This window comes from Crocuta crocuta, unplaced genomic scaffold, assembly GCF_008692635.1.
Source record: "Crocuta crocuta isolate KB4526 unplaced genomic scaffold, BGI_CrCroc_1.0 scaffold107, whole genome shotgun sequence".
NCBI classification, from domain to species: domain Eukaryota; kingdom Metazoa; phylum Chordata; class Mammalia; order Carnivora; family Hyaenidae; genus Crocuta; species Crocuta crocuta.
This window is the reverse complement of record NW_027531877.1, coordinates 2,257,560-2,270,473: the sequence shown is the minus strand read 5'-3', so window position 1 is coordinate 2,270,473 and position 12,914 is coordinate 2,257,560. Positions and strand designations below refer to the sequence as shown.

General features: G+C 39.8%; 2 protein-coding genes across 2 annotated transcripts in view; one reads left to right on the top strand and one right to left on the bottom strand.

Annotated features, from left to right (window-relative positions):
- SPINK5 (serine peptidase inhibitor Kazal type 5) overlaps positions 1-12,914 on the bottom strand; it is a 270,877-nt gene that overhangs the window by 257,674 nt on the left and 289 nt on the right. The window lies entirely within an intron of this gene.
- On the top strand, positions 4,455-11,556 carry SPINK1 (serine peptidase inhibitor Kazal type 1). The gene is made up of 4 exons (XM_077773005.1): positions 4,455-4,509; positions 5,558-5,589; positions 7,058-7,164; positions 11,434-11,556. The coding sequence occupies exons 1-4, from the start codon at positions 4,455-4,457 to the stop codon at positions 11,477-11,479; spliced, it is 240 nt and encodes a 79-aa protein (XP_077629131.1). The 3' UTR covers positions 11,480-11,556.

The window sequence follows — 12,914 nt, the reverse complement described above, 5'->3', positions numbered from 1 at the left end:
CAGAGCCCAATGTGGGGCTCGATCTCCCCAACTGTGAGATCATGACCTGAGCCAAAATCAAGAGTCAGGTGTAACCAACTGAGCCATCCAGGTGCCCCAAAAGATATTATTATTAAGAGGGTGAAAATGTAACCTACTCAGCAGAATTCATTATAACACATGTATGTAAAGAAACTGAAGCCTACAGAGTAAAGAGACCTTGCAAAAACTTAAGACAGATTTTCAGTGGCTACATTAAATTAGGAACTCAGGCCTCCTGAAGTATAAGCCACTGCTCTAAATAGGTCATTAAGCTCAAACTACTGTTTCAAAGTATGAAGCGGTGGGTCATAAAGAAGTGCTTTAGGAAGAATTAACAAGAGATGTGAAGTCAGGTATCAGATACACATGTATGCACACATATAAAATATACATCTGTATATGCATACCTGTGCGCACTTGACTATTTTAAAATCTGTGATCAGTATTTGGTCTCTGTGACCAGGGAACATAACAACTGAAATCTCTGTGCCTCTATCTCAATTTCCTTACATGTAAAATGAAAATAATAGTGCTGTAGGGATTTATAATGATGGAAATAAAGTACCATGGCGCCTGGCATAGAAACTTTTGAAAATTTTTATCAGTAGTGGTTATAATTAAGACAAGTCATGACGTTCCATGAATACTGAAAAATCAGATGGAAGAGTTAAGATGCAGCTAAGTCAGAGGTCTTCACACGTCAGGCTAAATACATGAGACTCCATGTAATTAGTTTCTGTTACCAGTCAAACCTTGGGCACAGGATGTGAAAATCAGCAGGTGCCCAAGCAACATCCTCATTCCAGCAAGTATTATCAGCATGCACTAGAGCAGTTCTCTTAAGTTTTGATTTATTCAGGTGAATAATTAGTCCTTGAAACAGAGGGGAGTAGGTCATAGTATGTTTGCTGAGTTCCTGAAGACACATACACATAAGTATGTGCACAGAGAGGAAAAGGAGTCAGATAGAAAGATTTATACAAGCTTAGGCCATGTAAACACACTAAATACAGCTAACAGCCTAGCAAAAAAGCAGAGTTGTTCCAGCCAATGCCTATCCTATCTCTTAGGGCAAATGATATTTATTCTGTCCAGACAGTGATCTTATAAAGCCTCAACATATTATCCATTTATTCCAATCTGTGGAAGGAAGAGTCAGGTTATTACCAGGTAGCAATGATTATTCCAGGGGAAATGGATGATTATGCTTTTGCACAGTATTTATTTGCTTTTCTACATTTATTCTCATACCTAATGAATATATTATGACATGTATTTTTGTATTGGAGGATTTACCCAGAGTCACATCACAGGTGAAATGGTAGACTAGTATTTGGAGCCAGGTCTGTCTCTTCATCTCCTCTTCAACCTGGGGCCTCCCAAAAGCCATTTCCCATCACAATATGAGGACCAGTCTCTAACTAGAATATTATCCTACTTATCTAGCATTTAAGTAAAGAAGATTGTAAGGCGGCACAGTTACTGTTGTTAATTGTTTTTCAAAATGCATGTCAGGGTACATGAACTATGAGATAGAACAGAATAAAAGCCATGAAGAGTCATCGCATAGAACAAGGCTATGCTTTGTTTCTTAACAATTTTGTCTACACATATGTATGTATACATTAGGCTATAGCATAAAATTTCTATTTTTGCTTTGGGTACACAGTCAAAATGTTTATAAATCAATGTTTGGTAGAGAGAGTCCAGGATTTGGCATGAGACAGGCCTTAGTCTGAATGTTATTATTGGTGGTATTATTACCGAAAGAGTTCCTGCAATGAGATCCCCCCCAGTTCTCTTTTCCTCAGACTGCCTATGAGGTCAAAGAAAAATTCCTTCTGTCAAATATTAACTCCCTTTACAGTGGCTATTACAACCTTCTTACTATCAACCAAACTGCTATTTAAATTATGATTTGAGATGAAAAGAAAATTTTTTTACTCATTCAAACTATCTCTATCAATGCTCAGCCTAAACTCCATAAGGGCAGAAACTAAAATCTATTTCCCTAGCAGTCAGCCCAGAGCTTTTAAACAGTAGGAACTCAATGGATATTTGAATTATAATGATGGTGGTTGAATTCCATAAAAGATGGAATGAAACAATAAATGAGTACTCTGGCAGGCACTAGAGACACAGAAATAAACAAGGCATAGGGGCGCCTGGGTGGCTCAGTTGGTTGGGTGTTAGACTTCAGCTCTGGTCATGATCTCACTGTTTGTGGATTCAAGCCCTGCATTGGGCTCTGTGCTGATAGCTCAGGGTCTGGAGCCTGCTTCAGATTCTGTGTCTCCCTCTTTCTGTCCTTCCCCTGCTCTCACTCAGTCTCTGTCTCTTAAAATAGATAAACATTAAAAAATGAACTTTTAGGGTGAGTGCTATATCATGTCACACCTGTGAAATAGCTCTCCAATGGCATTTTCTTTGGTTAAAAACAAAAGTCCTTACCCAGCCCTTCACTATCCAGGCCTCACTCCTTCCTTTACCTCCCTGTGAGTCTCCTCTCTATCACTTTGCTCCAGCCAGACTATCACCCTGGCTGTTTCTCAAGTGTGTCAAGCAAGTTTCTGCCTCAGAGCCTTTGCACTTGCTTTTCTCTTTCTGGAGGGCATGTTCTTGGATACTTGCCTGGTTCAGTTCCTGACTTGCTTCATGTCTCTGTTCAAATGTCACTTAATCAACAAGGCCTTCTCTGACCCATCTATAACAACTATGTCCTGATCCTCCAGCATACTTAACCTTTTTATCCATAATATTTATCATAATCTGATATACTTTAAAATTATCTGTCTCCCCCAACTAAAATGCAGTGGAGTCTCCCTGAGGGCAAGGACTCTCATTTTTATTCATTGATGTATCCTCAGACACGAGCACAGATCAAGAGGAGGGGAGATCTGAGATTTTACCCTACTTGGAATCTAACAAGTTAGCCTGCCACAGTTAAAGGGATTCTGGCAGAAAACACAGACTCCTGAGTCAGAAACAAGGGACTTAATTATTCAATGATGATAGTCCAGTGCTAGTGTCATCTGTTCTAATTTCCCAAGCTTCTACAGGGTGCCATGAAGAAGACCAAGTGGCACCTATGGAGAAAGTGCACTGTGCTCCATGAGAAGGATGTCATGTCCTCAAAAATCTCTAATTTTTTAATGCTTATTTTATTTTTTATTTTTTTTTTTAGTAATCTCTATACCCAGGTACCCCCAAAATCCCTTATCTTTTTATTTTTTTAATTTAAAAAATATTTTTGAAGTTTATTTATTTATTCTGAGAGAGAGAAAGAGCAAGCAAGCGAGCATGAGTGAGGTAGGGAGAGAGAAAGAGGAAGAGAGAATTTTAAGCAGGCTTCATGCTGTCAAAACAGAGCCCCACGTAGGGCTCGAACTCACGAACTGTGAGATCATGACCTGAGCCCAGATCAAAAGTCAGACGCTTAACCAACCTAGCCACACAGGCATCCCTCCCTAATCTTTTTTAAAGTGCACTATGCCCACCTAATCTTTGCACTGGAGAGAGATATCTTTATTATAATGAATGTTGAACAAACCTCCCCTTTGCTCCAGGGACACTATTCCACCTTCTAAGTCCATTTGTTGTACAAACTCTTGAAAAGATTGTCTGAAGCACAGGCAGTGAGTACCTCTCCTTACAAGCCAGGCAGAAACACAAGAGACAATGGAGAACTGTCTCTGAATAACACATGGTAGACACAATACACATACATGTGAATGAAAGATAAACACTTGAGTTAAGTGTTATTATTATTTCAGATCTCAGATGAATAAACTGAGGCACAGCAGAGTGAACTATCGGTCCAAGAACACAGAGCTATTAAGTATGTGGAGAGCACGATCTTGTCCCAAAGCACACACACACTTAGGGAACTGAGCCCTCTCTATCTCTAACCTGTCTCTCTGTCAGCTATCCTGAGCTTTGTGAATGAGGGACAACAAATGAAAAGAGAAAGAATGAAAAAGGGAGAAGCAGAAGGAGAGGAAGAAAAAATGGAGAGCAATTTTTGGATATCCATACCTGCTCACATATCCAGAGCTACAGAGTACAGGGGACCTTTGAGTTCAGCTTAGAGATGAGAACACTAGGGTTGCCCAGAGTCACAGAGGAGGTTGTGGAGGGAACCAACTAACTAACTACCAGAACTTCTCTGACGGTGTCTTGGTCAAGCACATTCCAGGCCCGTGCTGCTGCTTCCACCTTTCTTACACAGGTGCCATTCCTGAAACTTGGGGTCAGGCTATGCTACAGAGTCTATCAACACGAGTCAATCAATAACCCAAGAAATCTGGTGACAGGACAGGAGGTGGAGCCTGGGTGGCCACCCTGTCTATATGACCCTTCCAGTCCCAGGGCTCTGAAGAGAAGAGGGGAGTTCAATGCCATCTTCTACTGACTGGATACAGAACTTTTCAGCCATGAAGGTAACAAGCATCCTTCTTCTCTGTGCCTTGGCCCTGCTGGGATTCTCTGGTAGGTGTCTGTATATTTTTCTGATTTGCTTAAAACCTGTTTGACTTGTTGCATTACTGAGCCCATTACCTTCTAGACGTAGAGTCTAGTCTTAGATCTGTTGGTTCCTGTGAGATGAAATAAGGTCAGGGGCCTATTCCAAAGGACTTCTTCAAGCCCATAAGTGCCTTGCTGCTTCTTATGACATTTAGCTCAGAAGAGCTACCTCCTTACCTAGATCACCTCAGCAATTGTCAATATCAAAATCAAATCTCACCAACATTTCTTTCTTTGGATACTATCAGGTTAGCTCCTCTTCCTTTCACTGAGCTCAACCAAAATGACCATTCTCTACATGATGCCAGCAACACCTGTGATTTTCCGGGGAATGCAGCATGGCAATTTTAAGCATCTATCTGTGAACTGGATAACTGTGAACTGGATTAATAATCAGCATAATGTAAAAGAGGGAATGAGTTCCTTGGGGACTGATGTTGAGTTGTCCAATGAGCTCCATTTTTTTTAACATTACTTACAAAAAGAATTACATGTCATTGCAAGTTAGTTTCGTGTCACAAGACCTAGTTACTGCTAGTGGTAACTGCTTTACAATTAGTTGTATAAGCTCTCCACATCTTCATCTATATACTGAATTAAAGATACTTACACTTCTTACATCACTAATTCAAAGATCAAAGGTCTAGTAATCAGTGGTGAAAATGTCAGTGAGCATTCATAAGATATTTGCTCCGTACATGATACATTTCAAGCAGTAAGTAAATCACTTATATTTTCAAAGAAATGGGTCAACTTTTGTGAAATCCCAAACTGAGATACTTTGATCATTATCCAACTTTTGCTTCATTCTCTTGAGGCTTCAGCAGGCAGGGAGTGACTGGACACCAGTGAAATGTCCTTGAGAGAAGACAGAAATAAGAAAGGGTTGGGGGGCAGAAGAGGAAAGCAGGGAAGTCACAGTCTTCAATGGAAGCTAAAGTTGTGAATAAAAGCAGAGCTAGCTTCTCCCATTTAGGACCCAACCTCACAACATCTGATCTATGTTTTCTAGGCAACACGAGAGCTGACACGCCGGGAAGAGAGGTAAAAACGATTTTGTACTTTCTTACCTCTAGGGCTAGAACTGTTTGCTCTAATCAACACACAGTCAGGCTGCCACATTTCATTTCACCTGAAGTCAGGACAGGTGTGTGGTGCTAGCAAGACTTAGAAAGTGTGGAAAGTGACAGCAGTTTCCCCACAGGGGCTCATGCTGAAGGACAAATGCACTGACACACAGGCAGTTTCCACGTAGTCACACAGCCTTCACTCTGAGGGGGTTTTCTATGCTTTGAGGCTATCTGGTAGGACAACGAAGTTGGGTGTCATTCTTAACTTCACTCCAAGTAGCCTTCCCTCCTTATAGGCAGCTTGACTGTGCTGGCATGAAGTCCTTCCGATCCCCAAGGTGGAGCCCTAATTTATAACTAGCCCAGGAAAATAAGAGACTAGGGTCTTTCTCTAGAAAAATGTCCTCTATGTAACTTTCCTATTTTTCTCTGTTTATAAGGTAAACTGCAATAAATCTGAAGCCCAGAAAAGGAAGTGTCCCTCTTTTCATTATATTTATATCTAGTGAGGACACAGATGACAAACCAAAAGGGCACGAGTGAATAAACTATTACACTAATGATAAGGGTTGTGAAGAGTTCTGGTACTATGGGGAATCTAGCCTGGTTAAATCTGAAAATGTGCCCCTAACTAAGTGAAATTTATTTTGAGTCATAAAGGATAAGTGACCATTAGCAAAATATAACTGGTGGGTAGAAATAGTAGAGTGAAGTGGTTAAAAGCTAAAGCTCAGAACCTAGACCAACTAGGTTTGAATCCTGGATCCAGGAATTACCAGCTGTGTGGCCTTGGGTCATTTAATCTCTTTGTGCTTCATTGTCTTCACTGGAAGAAGAGTATAATAAAAAGTTCCTAGGACAGTTGCAAGGTTGAAATAGAATAGTACATAAAAGCAAGTATGACCTGTGACAGCTGTTCCATGATTCTGAGTTCTTATTGATGTCAAGGAAATCGCTAAGCCAGAACTCCAAGGGCACAAAGCACCAGGTGTCATCACTTGACTGAGAGAAGGGCAGTGTGACTGGGCCACAGTAGACTAGGAAGACATGTCCAGGGTGTGGCTGACCCGAGAGGAACCAGCACCCGCAGGCATGCCCTCACTCACCTTATTTATTTAAACCTTACAACATCATCGCAAGATAGGCAGGGAGATGAAAATACCCTTCTCCTTGCACAGAACAGGTGACTGAGTTTCAGAGACACCGAGAGATCTGCCAACGTCTCACAGCTTGTAAACAGCAGAGGCAGTCCGTACAATCAGGCCTCTGGTTCCAAACCTTGAACTCTTTCTCTCGGACACTCATTACCACTACTCCCACCAGAGTCAGGCCTGTCTTTAAGCTGATCAACTCCAGGGAAGTGAAAGCCATTTTAGAGACTTTGCTATAAATTCAAAGAATACAAAATGATGGAAAGTGATTCTGTTTAATTCCATTTTCAGGCTAACTGTAACACTCAAGTAATTGGATGTACTAGGATCTATAATCCTGTCTGTGGGACGGATGGAAAAACCTATTCTAATGAATGCATGTTATGTGTTGAAAATGAGTGAGTACAAACTTGACTGTCTCTTAAAACATATTTTTAAGCTAGTTGTCTTAGAGTTTTCATATATTTTACTCCCCTAAGTTTCAATCAATATACTAATAACATTAATCTTACCAAAAGAGAAACAAATAACTAGTTTTTCCAAAAATAATTCTCAATCTCTTCTTCTCCTTATTCTATATCTGGTATGATTCTATGGAGACATGCATGCGTTTATGTGTGTATTACAATAAAAGACAATATTTATGGGGCGCCTGGGTGGCTTAGTCGGTTAAGCGTCTGACTTTCGCTTAGGTCATGATCTCGCGGTTCGTGGGTTTGTGCCTCGCGTCGGGCTCTGTGCTGACTGCCAGCTCAGAGCCTGGAGCCTGTTTCAGTCTGTGACTCCCACTCTCTCTGACCCTCCCCTGCTCATGCTGTCTCTCTCTCTCTCTCCTAGAAATAAAAAAAAAAAAATAAAAAAAAAAAGACAATATTTATTGGGGCGCCTAGGTGGCTCAGTCGGCTAAGTGTCCGGCTTCAGCTCAGGTCATGATCTCACTGTTGGTGGGTTCAAGCCCTGTGTTGGGCTCTGTGCTGACAGCTAGCTCAGAGCCTAGAGCCTGCTTCTGATTCTGTGTCTCCCTCCCCTACTCACGCTGCCTCTCTCTCTCTCTCTCTCTCAGAAGTAAATAAAACATTTTAAAATAAAAAAATAAATAAAATAAAGACAATCTTTATTGTGTCAAGCATTGTGCAAGGCACTTAATATTCACAAGTCTATGAAGCAGATAATACTAAGCCCATTATATGCATGAAGAGATTGTGACTGAGCTTAAAATACTTGCTCAAGATCAACCAGCAGGAAGTGACAGATCTGGGTCCATATCCTTGCTTTTTTCAACTTTTTTTTTTTTTTGAGAGAGAGAGAAAGAGAGGGAGAGAAAGAGAGAGAAAGTTGGGGAGGGGCATACAGAGAATCTTAAGCAGGATCCACACCCAACGCTGAGATGGACACAGGGCTTGATCCCATGACCCTGGAATCATGACCTGAGCCAAAATCAAGAATCAGACGCTTAACCAACCGAGCCACCCAGATGCCCCTCAACTATGCTTTAAAGTCAGGTACCAGCCCCAGCATCTGTGAGATACAGAAGAAAATCCAACATGTTTTGACTCTCATTTTATTATACTCAGTGCTAATACAGTGTGGTTAGTGGAAATAAGAGCCAAGTGCTGTTGAGAGCACAAGACTAAAAACAACTAAGTATGGCTGCTAAGATTTGGAAAAATTTGGAGGCTTTCTCTAGACCCTCAAGAAGGACAGTGAGGCATTCTAATAAGGAGAAAAAGCTGAACAAAAGGGAGAAACAAATTAATTGCATAGTGGAAGATACATGTGTTAAGGAAAGGACAGTGGAATGGAGGAGGAAAGCACCTGAATGTCTCTCTCAACTAGTTTTAAAAAATCACTTATATGACCAAAAAAACATGCTTTTACAGCAAAACAGTGGCTAGTCTAGATTTTTTAAAAGCTAATATACCCTCAAATACCTTGAAATTTAAAAAAAATCACAGGGACGCCTGGCTGGCTCAGTTGATATAACATGCAACTCTTGATCTTGGGGTTGTGAGTTTGAGCCCCTTATTGAGTGCAGAGATTACTTAAAATTAAATTTTCTTTAAAAAAATCATTCTTGTTGATGGTAATGATTGTGTTAACTAAAGCCCTCAAAAATGCAAATATAAATTGCATAAATTAGGGACCAAAAATATATTTTCCTAACAGTTTTATTTAGGGAGATGAGAGCTGGCCTTAATGAAGCTCATTTTCTGAAGTGACCACAGGTGGGGAATCAAACTCCAGCACGTAGACAAGCAGATTTACCAGAGACTTTATATTTTACTCCGTTACTGAACACCTAACATGTGCTCAGCATCATGCTAGTTTCCTCTGCTTTCTTTGTGCTTCTGAGTAAGAGAAAATAGGTCACCAGGGCAAACAAGGTAGCTTCTTGTAACCTGTAAAATGCACCATCAATGAGGTGTGAAGAAAGTGCTACACGTGTGAAGGAAAAAATCAGATTTCTTGTCATTGAAAGCGTCAAGAAAGGATTCATGAAAAGGATGTCATTTAAACAGGGCTCTGAATTTTGGCAGCACTACAAAAGCATTCCAGGTTAAATAATGGTGTAGAACAACCAACCATGCTTTCCTATAGCATCATCTCTCTTGGTTTGCTTTAAATCACTTCAGAAAATTCTCAGTGTTAGCAAGCGTTGAGGAAATAGGGCCCCAGGGAGAGATATCTATCATTCTCAAGTTTTAGAACCGAAACATTAGGTGAATGTTTCGAAAAATTCCACTTTGTGGTGAATTTATTTCCACACTAAAGATTTGTAAAGGGAACTCAAAAACACGTGTTAATTTTCTCATGATCTAGGTTGTTGACATAAAGGTTAAACATCATATTTCCATCCAAAGGGAGGAGAAAGTAATATAACAGCCTTGAGATTTAGAAAAGATCCAAGTGCCAAGACCAAAAGGCCCAATATTTAGAGTGAAATATTGGGAAAATATGAGCTTAGAGCTGAGATATCCCTTTCTTTCAGCCTTTAAAACCTACCCATGCTGCTTACTTGTTCTATTTTTTCAAAAATGTTCATATATAGGAAGAACATTTAAATGCCATAAAATGTAACTTCTCTTCCTTTATTTCTCAGATAAGAAAACAGGTCTAGAGAGAAAATGTGGCTTTTTCTAATATAAAATATTTTCAAATGTACCAGGCTGCCTTTTTCTCTACCACCCATTAAAAGCCCCAAATGAATATGTAGTAGAGTTAACTAGAGCCAAGCTCTGACCCTAGTTGTTGGATTGTGCTTGCATCTCCTGGATCATTATGTGCTTGTCAGATACAGTCAGTAAGGACTTTTTTCTATCTCTTCTATGTCTCCTTAGGGAATCTGTACTGTCAAATTCTGTTCTATAGATCAGCGCTCTCTAGTAGAACTTTCTGCAATGATGGAAATGTTCTCTCTCTATGTTATCTGGTATGGAAGCCACTAGACTTGCTGCCAGTACTTAAAATGTGGCTAGTACATCTAGGAAACTGTATTTTTAATATTACATCATTTTTAACAGATTTGAATTTAAATAGCTGAATAGGGATGGTGGCTTCTCTACTGGACAGGAGAGTCATGGAAATATATCAACTGTGTTTAGATGTTTGTGCTGTGTGTGCTAAACAACTCAGACATAAGTGTTACACATGAATAATAATAATTGAACAAGAAGACATCAAAAGCTCTTAAAAAGGAGGTTCCTGGGTGGCTCAGTCAGTTAAGTATCTGACTCTTAGTTTTGGCTCAGGTCATGATCTCACAGTTCATGGGTCTGAGCCCTGTGTTAGGCTCTGTGCTGGCAGTGTGGAGCCTGCTTGAGATTCTCCTTCTCTCCCTCTCTCTGTCCCTCCCCTGCTTATGCTCTCTTTCACAAAATAAATAAATAAACTTAAAAAAAAAAAAAAGCTCTGAAAAGGATGAATAAAGGTCCAGGTAAATACATGTAAAAAGATATATGGAAGTCAGATGTCCTCAAGTAATGGAGAAATAGAAGAATTTTTATAAACCAGTATATTCAAGGAAAGGATAGTTAAAGAGAGAGAGAGAGAGAGAGAGTTCTGCAAACAATCTCATGAAGAACAATTATAGGAATTATTAGGAATATTTAGCTGACAGAAGAGAAGACTGGTTTGGGAAAGGTGGTGAGTTGGGGAGCAGAGAGGTTTTTATCTGGAGGGGAGGATGCTTAGAGCTGGCAGGTATCAGGATGGAGATAGGACTTCCTTTTGTAAGATACCATAGACATTAATGCCCAGAGTTCTAAGGCAAAAAATCAGCCAATTAGAGCATCCTGGAATAGGCTAGCCAGCAGCTAAAATGGAAATCTTGTGGCTAGGACAATGCTATCAGGAGCAAAAGAAGCAGTGATGATTTAGAGATTGATTTCAGTGGTTTACTGTAATGCCACAGATCTGCATACTCTGTAAGGACAGACATTTTTCCTTTCTGTTGTATCCCTAGTGTATATAAGCAAGAGTTTTGATCGATATTTGATAAATCAATGAATAAGTGAATGAATAAATGAGTGAAAAACAGAGAAATGGGAATAAACCTGAAACTTTTCTATTTTAAATAAAGCTGCTCTTTTTTCATTGTTTTTCTCTCATTGTCACTTTTTTTGTCAGCAAATTTTAAGTTGATTTTTTTTTTTCAATTTCTTCTATAGGAAGCGCCAGATCCCTGTCCTCATTAAAAAATCTGGGCCTTGCTGAGAATCAAGGTTCTAAAATCCCATGTGGTCACTTCAATGCCTAGCTGGCCTGACTGTTGAATAAAATGCATCTAAATACTTCTTGTTGTTCCCGAATGCTTTTTCCTCAAAGGCACGTTTGATTACACTGGGGTCAGGGGGCTGAAATAAACTCAGAATAGAACAAATTTTACAAAACACAGCAATCCTGAAATTTTGGACAAAGTTTCCTTCATGATGCTTTTTCCTTTCCCATTTCCTTCCTCACATTCTGAAGAAGGTCTCAGGAAATGTGACTGCAGATATTAACTGGCAGGACACAAATAATCATGAATACATATAATCCCATAGAGAATTAACTGGCATGAGAAGGATAGTTGGAAAACTCTCGGTCCAGAAACATGTTACCGGTTACTGTTCACTGACTGAAATAATTCCTTTAAGTTTCCTTGCGACTTAATACAGCATCTATTATTGTACCAGGACTCTGTATAATTGACTCAGATTTATGTGTGAGTCACACTAACCCTGTGAGGTTATCCTTATCTTGTGCGTCAACTTAGAAAAGTTAAGTAATCTGACTAATAGCACCAGCAAATAAGGTAGCAAAGTTAGGCTTTTAATCCAGGGAGGACTCCAAATCTAACACTTTGTGTTATCCAGCTCACGTGGATTATTCTTTGCCTATTTCTTCCGTATGAAGTTAGGTAACATCCTCATATTAAAAGACCTATGACAGCAAATAAGGGAGAGATAAAGAAGTACCTCAAAAGAAAAAAGTATCTATAATCCATGAAAAAGAGACAGAAAAGTACCTTAAAATCCTGAGGTCTCACTGAAGAACCAGCAGAGATTGGAGAAGTGGATAGAGGTCTAAAAAAGCCTGAGATGCACCAGGTGCATCAAAATCTGTCCCAACACAGTTGCCTGACACTCTTAAGGTTTCGGTTAATTTCTGGTACTATTCAGAATACGGGTTTCTTGGAGTTTAAATCTCACCACTAGAGGATGCTGTGATCTGCTGAGTGACTCAGCCAACAGAGCCTAACAGTTCACCAAATAACCATGCTAACAGAAGTTATGGATGCAAGATGGCTTCCTGCATCTTGTCTATGATGCTAGAGGACATCTGAAGGACACCCTTAATATTAAAGAACTTTGCCACAGTAAACGGAAGTTAAATCATTGAATGCTAGAAATTGTCATGTCTAATTGAGCCATTTTACAGGTCTGGAGAGAAGAGGTTTGGAGGTTATAGGCAGAGGAATATATAAACCCAGATTGTTTGTCTTTAATGGTTCTGCTCTCTCTCTCCCTCTCTGACCTGTTAAGAGGTAAACAGAGACAATCCACATTTCCACCTGGCCATATTTTTGGAGCTGTCAACCCGATGGTTGCCAAGTTCTCAGTACATAAAATGCGACAAACAAGAAGGCAATAGCAGTCCCTGGGAAAGG

Excerpts from the sequence above, each read along its gene's own strand:
- SPINK1 (XM_077773005.1), top strand. The coding sequence starts at position 4,455 with ATGAAGGTAACAAGCATCCTTCTTCTCTGTGCCTTGGCCCTGCTGGGA. Across the intron at positions 4,510-5,557 it reads GGCCCTGCTGGGATTCTCTG|GCAACACGAGAGCTGACACG; the intron begins GTAGGTGTCTGT and ends TATGTTTTCTAG. Across the intron at positions 7,165-11,433 it reads ATGTTATGTGTTGAAAATGA|GAAGCGCCAGATCCCTGTCC; the intron begins GTGAGTACAAAC and ends TTTCTTCTATAG.